General features: G+C 35.2%; 1 protein-coding gene across 1 annotated transcript; it reads left to right on the top strand.

The window, feature by feature from the left end:
- The first annotated feature begins 202 nt into the window (after positions 1-202).
- LOC139839798 (kirola-like) lies at positions 203-9,968 on the top strand. Its single transcript, XM_071829957.1, has 3 exons — positions 203-376; positions 6,001-6,044; positions 9,577-9,968. The coding sequence occupies exons 1-3, from the start codon at positions 231-233 to the stop codon at positions 9,840-9,842; spliced, it is 456 nt and encodes a 151-aa protein (XP_071686058.1). The 5' UTR covers positions 203-230; the 3' UTR covers positions 9,843-9,968.
- Positions 9,969-11,149: the final 1,181 nt, after the last annotated feature.

The raw sequence follows: 11,149 nt of genomic DNA, 5'->3' as shown, positions 1-11,149 counted from the left end.
TTATTTTCTTAAAATACTACGAGTACTTATTTTCTGATAACATTAAATGTACGCATACGCATACTAAGGTGGTGAGGTGTACAATGAACATTATCTAATTAACTATTAGATATGGAAATAAATGAGCATGCAGAACAAACTATTATATAAAGCCATAGAGCTCATACCATCTCCAAATATACACGCAGTCTTTCAATTAGTTCATAACACAAAGAGATCATTTTTATTTGATGGCTCAAACTGGAACCCTAACTAAGCAAATAACCATCAAGTCAGATGGAGATGTGTTTCATGAAATATTTCGATATCGGCCACATCACATCGCAGATATGAGCCCTGAGTACATAAAAGGTGTTGATCTGCACGATGGTCATGAATGGGGTGTTGGAAGCTTCAACGAGCCCAACACACCCACTATAGAGGACCTAGACTATACTAGCTCACTAGACCAACACTTTGACGTTGGTTAGCCTTTAATTTTATAAATCCTTAGTGCACAATAATATTTAGGCGACAGTGTCGACCATATATCATTCAGGCGGTATAACCGACCATATATCACTTAGGCGGCAGAGCCGACCATATAATAGATACAACACAAGTGCACTAAGAACTTAAATACAAACTGAGGCTTAAATGGGAAACTTAACGAAGAATGCTTTTATTAATACAAAATACAATTACAATATTACTTACTTACAAGCTTTTATTCTCTACTCACACTCTTCTCCTCTTCTTCACAACTCACTTCTTATTTCACTCTCACAACTTCACACAACACAAATGAAATCTCCTTCCATATTTATACTACTCCATGGAACATTCTAGAACCTAGATATTTCCATGGATATATAAATATCTAGATATTTCTACAACCTACAAATATCTAGATTTTTCTTTTACATTTCAATTTCTAGATTTTTCTTCTCATATTCAAATATCTAGATATTTTCTTATACATATTAATATCTAGATATTTTACATTTACTAATTTCATATTATTCTAAATTTGCATTGTATTTTAACACTCCCCCTCAATGCAAATTTCCTTCCAACGATGTCTTGCAGACCATTCCAAGTGCTTCTCTGAATTTTTCAAACTTTGATTTACTTAGGCTCTTGGTGAATATATCTGCAACCTGTTCATCTGTCTTTGTTGGCACCATCTTGATTTTTCCTTCAAGGACCTTCTCACGAACATAGTGATAGTGCACTTCTATATGTTTTGTTCTTGCATGGAAGACTGGATTTTCTGCTAGTCGTATAGCTGATAGGTTATCGCAAAGAAGATTTACTTGATAATCTGTTGATTGATGAAGATCTTCCATTAGTTGTTTCAACCATGTAATTTCTTGTGTTGCTGATGATGCCGATCGATATTCTGCTTCAGTGCTTGATAAGGATACAGTTGGTTGTCTCTTGCTGCACCATGATATTACTCCCGATCCAAGACTAAACATGTATCCAGTTGTTGACCGTCGTGTATCATAGTCTCCAGCGTAATCGGCGTCACAATATCCAGTCACGTGACATTCTTTTGTTTTCTTGTATAAAATACCAAAGTTAATAGTGCCTTTGACATACCTTAAGATGCGTCGTACAACATCAAGGTGAGGCTTCTTCGGATTGCTCATGTATCGACTAACCACTCCAACTGCATAAGATATATCTGGCCGGCTTAGTGTGAGATAAATAAGACTTCCGACCATCTTTCGATACATGGTAACATCTTGAAGACTTTTTCCTTCATCTGCTCGTAGTTTTGTATTCGGATCCATCGGAGTTGAGATAGGTTTGCAATTAAGCATTCCGTACTTTTGTAAAAGATCTCGCGCATATTTCTGTTGTCCCAGAAATAATCCTTCTCTTTTCTGCTCTATTTCGAGTCCAAGAAAATGTTTGAGTTCTACAAGCTCCTTCATATGAAATCTGATAGACAGATTCTCTCTTGTTCTTTGGATCTCCTCATAGTGATCTCCCGTGATGATTAAGTCATCCACATATACTAGCACTATGGCTAGTTTTCCTTGATCTTGTTTCACAAATAAACTAGAATCTGAAGGAGCAACTGTGAAACCACTTTTTACTAAAAACTCGCCAATCTTCCCGTACCAAGCTCTTGGAGCCTGCTTCAAGCCGTATAGTGCTTTCTTTAATTTGCAGACATGGTCAGGATGGGACTTGTTCTCAAAGCCTCTTGGTTGCTCCATATAAATTTCTTTGTCAAGTTCTCCATGTAAGAAAGCGTTCTTGACATCCATCTGCCACAGCTTCCAAGATTTGCTAGCGGCTAAAGCTAGTAGAGCTCGAATTGTTGTGATCTTCGCCACTGGACTAAACGTTTCTTCATAATCCAGCCCATATTGTTGAGAAAAACCTCTAGCAACAAGTCGAGCTTTATACCTTTCAATGGAGCCATCTGATCGAGTCTTTACCTTGTAAACCTATTTACAAGATATTGGTTTTACATCTTTTGGCTTTGGAACTAAACTCCATGTCTGGTTTTCTTTTAGTGCATTAATTTCTTCTTCCATCGCTTTCTGCCATTCTTGACTTTGTGCTGCTTCTTCATAAGTGGAAGGCTCAATAGGTATTGATTCATCCACATGAGCAGCATTGGCATACCTCGGATTAGGTTGCCTCGGCCTTGTTGATCTCCGTAATTCTTGCACATGCTCCTCGGCATCCATTTGGCTTGGACGAACCTCTTCGGATGTAGATTGATGTACCCCAGTTTTCCATGGACTCGTTTCCTTAGAGTACGATCCATCTCCTTCTTTAATTGGATCCGATATGTGATCTTTATGTTCTTCTTTCTCTTCTGGAACTTCTGCTAATCCATGAGATTCTGGAAGCTCTATCTTTTGAGGTGACCACCATGAAGAAGCTTCATCAAATACCACATTTCTTGAAGTATGACACTTTCCAGTATTTGGATCACAACATCTCCATCCTTTTCTTGATTCATCATAACCGACAAAAATGCACCGAATTGCCTTCTTATCAAATTTGCTTCGTAGATGATCTGGTACGAAGACGTAACATACACATCCAAAAACCTTGAGATGGTTGACGGTTGGCTTGATCTTCCATAATCTTTCATATGGTGAAATATATCCCAACTTTGTTTGTGGGAGTCTGTTAATCACGTACGACGCCGTCCTCATACATTCGGCCCAAAATCTTCCTGGTACATTCTTACCATGAAGCATACTTCGACAAGTTTCAGCAAGATGACGATTCTTACGTTCTGCCACTCCATTCTGTTGTGGAGTATTTGGGCAAGTTAATTGCCTTCTGATCTTGTGCTTCTCAAGATAGATATTGAACTCGGTTGATAAATATTCTCCTCCATTATCTGTGCGTAAGCATCGAATCTTATAATTGAGCTCACTTTCTATCTTCTTCTTGAACTCTTTAAACTTCAGAAAAGTCTCTGACTTTTCTTTCATGAAGTAAACCCACACATACCTTGAGAAGTCATCAATGAATGTCACCATATATTTCATACCTCCAAGTGATGTTTGTTTCACTGGGCCGAAAACATCTGAGTGTATGAGCTCTAGTGGTGTCTTGGACTGATGCGCTGACTCCTTGAATGGCAATTGGTGAGCTTTGCCAAATTGACATCCATCACATATTGTATCTGTTCGGATATCAATTTGAGGAAGCCCATTTACTATGTGTTTTACCATCATCTCCTTTAACTTGTTGTAGCCCACATGCCCAAGACGTTCATGCCAAAGATCAGCCGTCTCATTTTTTTGAGTCTTATCCACATATGCTGTTTCAGCAGATAGTACATAGACCGACTCTATTCTTCTTCCTTGCATAACTGGATTGCCAACCACCTTTACTCTCTTGAATACGGACACATCTTCTGGTCCAAAGAGCACATAGTTCCCTTCTGCTGTCAATTGTGGTACTGACAGTAAATTCTTCTTTAAGCCAGGGACAAGATACACCTTCTCGAGTTGGAGCTTATGAGAGTCGCCTTCATTTGGAATTATTGTCTTTCCAATGTGAGAAATAGACAACCTTGAATTGTCGGCTGTCAACACGACTCTCTTTCCTTTGTAATCCTCCATTTCTTGCAGCTTCGTCTCATCATTGGTCATATGATTTGAGCACCCAGAATCAATGATCCAATCATCTTTGTAGTTTATTTTTGACTTTAAGGTTGCTGCAAGAGCTTGATCATCCATGTCAGCTTCAACGGAGAGTCCTGCTTCTGCATCCCATGTTTCCTCATTAATGGTTGCTTCGAATGTGACCTCTTTCTTCTCATCTCTTGCAGCGGCCACATTTCCTTCGAAAGTTCGCCTTCTGGGGAATCTACATTCTCGAGCAAAATGACCCTTCTTGCCACAATTGAAGCATTCACCATTTTTTCTCTTATCATTTTCCCCGTATTGTTGGCGATGATCTCTTCTTCCTTGTTGAGCTCCCCCTGAAGCGTTGCCTTTTGATTTTGGGTGACTCTTCCACCCATATGTCTTACTTTCTTTCATCGCCTCTTGTCTTCGAGATGTTGCTTTCTTTTTATTGGTGAAGAGTGCATCTTCTCCGTCTTTTATGGTTACTTCATTCATCTGCTTGGCTAATGCCTCTTGATTTGCCAATAGATTCTCCAGCTCTATTAATGATGGTTGAGTAGGCCATCCTCTCACAGCGGCTATAAATCCATTATACTCGGATCTTAAGCCGTGGATGATAATTCTCTTCATCCTTGCATCACTCACTTTCTCTTCAGGAGCAAGTTGAGATATCTCACGGCAAATTGATTTCACCTTGGTGAAATACTGAGAAATAGACAGACTTCCTTGTGAGATACCCGCGAGCTCATTTTCCAAGAGCTGGAGGCGTGCTTCATTCTTCTTTGAAAATAATTTTTCAAAAGTTTCCCAAGCTGCCTTTGGTGTTTTCTCGTCACGGATGTGCTCCAATAGATCCTCTTCGATTGTAGTCTTCAATATAAATAAAGCCTTCCCGGCCTTGATGTTCCATTTTCTAAAGGCTTCGGCATTTTCTTTCGGTGGAGGCGTTGTGTCACTGCCAGCAACTATTTCCCATAAATCCTGTCCTTGTAGGTAGGATTCTATGCAAGTCCGCCAATAACCATAGTTGTGGTTATTGAGACTCTTGATTCCACTGCTCGTACTTGCAAGATCTGTCATCATGACGTCCAACGTCCAATAAGCTTGGTCCCTGATCGACGAGCTTTCACAGTTCCTAACTGTGCTCCGACAGAATCTCCCTTAGAGCCTTGGTGAAAACAAGTCGATGTAAACGTCCAACGTTTACCGATGAGTACCTCCACTAGCAATGGTCCCGAACGACCCGCTCTGATACCAATTGTTGGAAGCTTCAACGAGCCCAACACACCCACTATAGAGGACCTAGACTATACTAGCTCACTAGACCAACACTTTGACGTTGGTTAGCCTTTAATTTTATAAATCCTTAGTGCACAATAATATTTAGGCGACAGTGTCGACCATATATCATTCAGGCGGTATAACCGACCATATATCACTTAGGCGGCAGAGCCGACCATATAATAGATACAACACAAGTGCACTAAGAACTTAAATACAAACTGAGGCTTAAATGGGAAACTTAACGAAGAACGCTTTTATTAATACAAAATACAATTACAATATTACTTACTTACAAGCTTTTCTTCTCTACTCACACTCTTCTCCTCTTCTTTACAACTCACTTCTTATTTCACTCCCACAACTTCACACAACACAAATGAAATCTCCTCCCATATTTATACTACTCCATGGAACATTCTAGAACCTAGATATTTCCATGGATATATAAATATCTAGATATTTCTACAACCTACAAATATCTAGATTTTTCTTTTACATTTCAATTTCTAGATTTTTCTTCTCATATTCTAATATCTAGATATTTTCTTATACATATTAATATCTAGATATTTTACATTTACTAATTTCATATTATTCTAAATTTGCATTGTATTTTAACATGGGGTACTGTTGGATCAATCATCACCTGGAACTATTTTCATGGTAATTAAAAGTACTTTTCATTTTGTTATTTACACATATAGCCTATAAGAGCCCTTAGTAAATAACAGGGCCCTCTTTTAATGGTTGGTAAGGCGAGCCTCTCAAAACTTATGGTGTGTTAGAAACTTAGAATAAATCTCGTGGTTAACCGTTGAATGGTTAAAAAATTTAATAATTTAAAAGATCTGATTAATTACATTTGATTTAGACTATGAACTGTTTGATATATTATTTTGAATGAACACTTTTAAATGATATAAAATTATCGTATTAAATTTTTACATAAATAAATGAAAGAATATAATGTTCTTGATATAATTTAAGAACTGTATTAAAAGACAAATGATAATGGTTAAGAGATAATATTAACTCATAATGATTTAACACATATTTTTGTTTCATTCGGCATCACTTGTCATATTTAAAATTACACGCAAACAAACGTGCTCGCGGCAAATGTTGAATGTGATGATCCGGAAAATTCTGACCAAATTTAAACTTAATCTTGTATGATTAACGTTTTCGACACGATAAACAAAGTTCATGAAGTTAAATCTCAAAATTCTTGAACTATTCAAATACTCTTCGATTGTTCTCAACGATTCGCGAATGATTATATGAAAATAGATACATATGTATATAATATAACTTGAAAACGTATCAAAGTGTTGCGTATATGATACTGTGCATTAACCTAATTGGTTTGATTATCTGATTGATATATTTAACTATGGAGTTAAAATATAATGCTAAACGATTGAATTAAAGTATATTTATCAGGTCTTTTAATGATTATGATATTATTACGGGTCCCTATGGTGAGGTCCACGTTGATTTGAGAAATCATTCATTTTAACGGTATCCGGAATAAATGGTAAATTGTTTGTTTAAATAACGTAATTTGGATACATACAATAATAAGGAATATTAACTGTTAGAATTGGATAATGAATAACTTGCGATGTGTATTTTAAAACGTGTTTATCAATATTGAAAATATATATTTAATAATATGATTAAATATAATATTTAACTAGATATAAAACGTTTTGGATTTGAATATACTTGATTAAATAATGAAACTTTGATTTATAAAAGTAAATGACCAAAACACTCAAAAGATTAAGTTACACTTTGAGTGGGTTAATTTTACATTAATTTAATACTAATTTTTGACAAAGGTACATGTCACAAAATGTAAAGTACTAGTTTTCTCAGCGTACGAAAATGCGTTCGAAAAACCGGAACCGGGACTTAAGTCGAGTGACGACGTACGACTTATCGGGACAAAAATTACAAGTCAACTATGCACATGAATTTAATATAATATATAATTAATTATATAAATTATATATATATAATTAAATATTATGTCGACAAACAAGAAAACAAAAGTTTGTGAGCTGGATCAGAGGGCCATGCGATCTCATGGCATATAGGCTCAAAACCCATGCGATCGCATGGGGGTCAGAAATCAGAATTCTTCTATAAATAGCCCAGGTTTCTGGCCGAATTTATCCATCTTTTTCTCTATCCTCTCTACTTATATTATTATTATTATTATTATTATTATTATTATTATTATTATTATTATTATTATTATTATTATTTATATTATTATTATTATTATTATTAAAATTAATATTATTATTAATAATCCTATGATTATTATTATTAGTATTATTTATACATAAAATATTATTACGGAGTGATGACCAAATGATTTCAAAACGAGTTTTCGAGCAAGCTAGAGCTAAGGAAATAATGGGTTATTGCCAAGGAGGTTATGGGTAATGTTCGGGGGTATATTTGTGAATCAAACCTAGTGTTTATCATCTCTGTTGCGTCTACGTACTTTTCTACAATATTGAATCTCGATACGTAAGCACTCATATTTTATCTTTTATAAATTAATAGTGTATACATACTAGTGCTCGAGTGTATATATTTATACATGCTTGTATACTAAATTTCGTCGTTAAACTGTTTATAATCAATCACAAATTAAATACATATATTACTGGTAAAAGGTATATGATATACATGTTTTTGGGAAGCTAACGAAAAATCGATAACTTTTCATTTAGATATCGAATAGTTTCGATGAACGGATTAAAAGATATGATCAACTGAATTATGATTGACGTTAATTGGAATTGCTTTTGAATCTACAATTAAGATTTAAACAACTTGTTTATAAGATTGATAAATTGAATTTTTGAATATTACCAACCGAGTAAATGAATCCTTATATAAGGTAAGTCTCGTTTTGTTAAACTATTGTCAAAATTGACTTTTGAAACGACTTTGGATAACTTTTGTATGTCGATCTCGAGCATTAGGATTGTGATACACTATGACCTGACCTAGATTGATAGACATTTATTGACCAACATATGTTCTCTAGGTTGAGAACTACGATTATTTGATATTCCGAGTTTCGGTCACAATACGATGAACAACTATATGTGCTGCTAAGGTGAGTTTCATTTGCTCCCTTTTTAATTACTTTTGCAATATATATTTTTGGGCTGAGAATATATGCACTTTATTTTAAACGCAATGGATACAAGTACATACTAAATTCTACACTGAGTTTGAACCAAAAATCCCTTAGCTTTGGTAACTGTTAACTGCCAGTTATAAGAACTGGTGGGCGCGAGTAGTAGTATATGGATCCATATGGCTTGATATCCCCGTCCGAGCTAGAGCACTAGCCTTTTAACGGACGTATGCTATTTGAGAAGCGTACACATTGGTTTGCGTGTATTATTAAGATGATTATACAAAGGGTATAAATTATATATACGTTAAGTTTAGTTACCAGGGTGCTCAATTTTGTAGAACATTTTGATAAACGTTTCTGGATGAAACAACGGAAATCTTGTGATCCACTTTTATATACAGATTATGCGCAATACTAAAACTATGAACTCACCAACCTTTGTGTTGACACTTGTTAGCATGTTTATTCTCAGGTTCCCTAGAAGCCTTCCGCTGTTTGCTTATATGATAGACAAGCTATATGCATGGAGTCTTACATGGCATATTTTTCAAGAAAACGTTGCATTCACCAAGTCATCACCATGTACCTTATTTTAACTGCATTGTCAACGGAAGTACTATTGTAAACTATTATATACGGTGATTGTCTATATGTAGAAATTATCAGATGTCAAAAACCTTTGATTTAAATATACATTTATGGTGTGCCTTTTCAAAAGAATGCAATGTTTACAAAACGTATCATATAGAGGTCAAATACCTCGCAATGAAATCAATGAATGACGTTTTCGTCCATATGGATTTGGTACGATCGTCACATTGAACGATTTAACATGCAACGTTGAGTCACTCCATTATGAGGCAATAAACAACAATTAGCGATGAATTATCTGGCTATACGTGTTATATTTTAATCGATATAGTATAATCTGTTTAAAAAATCTTAGTAAAAATAGGTCATTTATTCGGATAGTCTGAGCAGAAAAACTTTAACCGTATACTCGTTCATATTGTTATGATATGGTAGATGGGAAGCCAAAAGAGGCAAAAGAAAAAATCGAGGCAATCGATGAGGCGAAAAAGTCGGTGTGCTTCAAGGTAATTGGGGGCGACATATTGGAGGCTTACAAGAATTTTATGATAACTGTTCATGTTGACACACACGGAGAAGAGAACGTCGTTACGTGGACTTTTCATTACGAGAAGCTCAATGAGAGTGTTCCGGATCCAAACAGTTTGATGGATTTCGTTCTTAGTGTCACTAAAGATATCGAGACCCATCACCTCAAATAATAGTTCGACTTAAATCGGTCACGTATGCCAAGAATAAGAATCGTTGGTTTGCTGGTGTTTGTTTGCAATCTAATTCGTTGTTTACATATGATGTACGTTGTTGTCCTAGTGTTATACTACATCAAATAAGCTTTACATCTTGGATGTAAATTGTAAATTATAAGATAATAAATGTGTATGTTGTTATGCTATAGTGAGTTAGTGGTATTTTATGGTATTTTACACCTTTTTATTTTGTTTATTATGTACTTGGTGAATGGATGCAACAAAAGTAATCAAGATATAATATCATTTGCAACCAGCTTTGGGTCTCCCCCTTAAATAATGGCTAAGGCTGTTCATTTATTTTCATAAAACCTGACTGAATGATGATTTAATCATTAAGCCTGCGAAAAAAACACTAACGCACGGGTTTTGTATGTTATATCTTATATGTACAAAAGTCATTATGGTGTTTAGCACCTCTTTAAAGTGCAGGTTCTACACTAAAGTATGTAGAGACCATTTTGACATTCAAAACTTATCTTTTGAGTACCATTTGTAGGTACTATCAAGTTGGTTTATGGAGATTGCGTTCCACCTAGGTTTAATAATAGGTGTATCATGGTAAAACAATTTTTGTGAACGCAATGGAAAATCATAGCATTTTGAGTTTGGAAAAATCACAAAAGATTGGCGAGGACCAGGAGATGATTGGTTTGTAAAAGTTTTCTTTGAACTGTTTAAAAACCATCCGTACGTATTGATCTCAAAATCTTGTTGGTTTTCCATTTTTACCTGTTATACTTACAAAGAATGATTGATTTCTTTGAGTCCAGTAACTGGAATATTCATGAAGTCCTAGAGATCTTCGTGTATCTTCTTTTAAAGGCATCAATGGAGATTGAGTAGAAGTATTAGGTATACATGTAGAAGAATTGGAGTTAGAAGCTTTGTTCCTGTGAAGATCCCTTTGAATCCTTCGACAAGTTTTATACTTTGAGGAACCATTTGATGTCATTTGATGATTCCATCGTTTCTTCAAAGGAATTTGTGTGTACTTCTCCGATGTTGATCTTTTAGTTAATGATGGCTCCTTAGATGTCTCTAGTGTGATCAAAGACATTTTGCTTGATGAAGCTTTTAAGTACATCGAGGTTGGAGCAAAAGTGGTTTTGATTCCGGTGAACCAACTTATTTTTGAATTAAGTCAACAAAATATTTAGATGAAATAGTATACATAAATCCTTTTTTTTGTTTTTTTTGTTTTGCTTTCTCAAGTGTTTTAATTCTATAAAAATATTGTTTTCTTTGACTTGAAACATTGA

This window comes from Rutidosis leptorrhynchoides, chromosome 4 (assembly GCF_046630445.1).
Source record: "Rutidosis leptorrhynchoides isolate AG116_Rl617_1_P2 chromosome 4, CSIRO_AGI_Rlap_v1, whole genome shotgun sequence".
Lineage (NCBI taxonomy): Eukaryota > Viridiplantae > Streptophyta > Magnoliopsida > Asterales > Asteraceae > Rutidosis > Rutidosis leptorrhynchoides.
The sequence above is the reverse complement of the archived record's forward strand: the minus strand, read 5'-3'. Positions and strand labels throughout refer to the sequence as shown.

Excerpts from the sequence above, each read along its gene's own strand:
- LOC139839798 (XM_071829957.1), top strand. The coding sequence starts at position 231 with ATGGCTCAAACTGGAACCCTAACTAAGCAAATAACCATCAAGTCAGAT. Across the intron at positions 377-6,000 it reads GATCTGCACGATGGTCATGA|ATGGGGTACTGTTGGATCAA; the intron begins ATGGGGTGTTGG and ends TTGTATTTTAAC. Across the intron at positions 6,045-9,576 it reads CACCTGGAACTATTTTCATG|ATGGGAAGCCAAAAGAGGCA; the intron begins GTAATTAAAAGT and ends ATGATATGGTAG.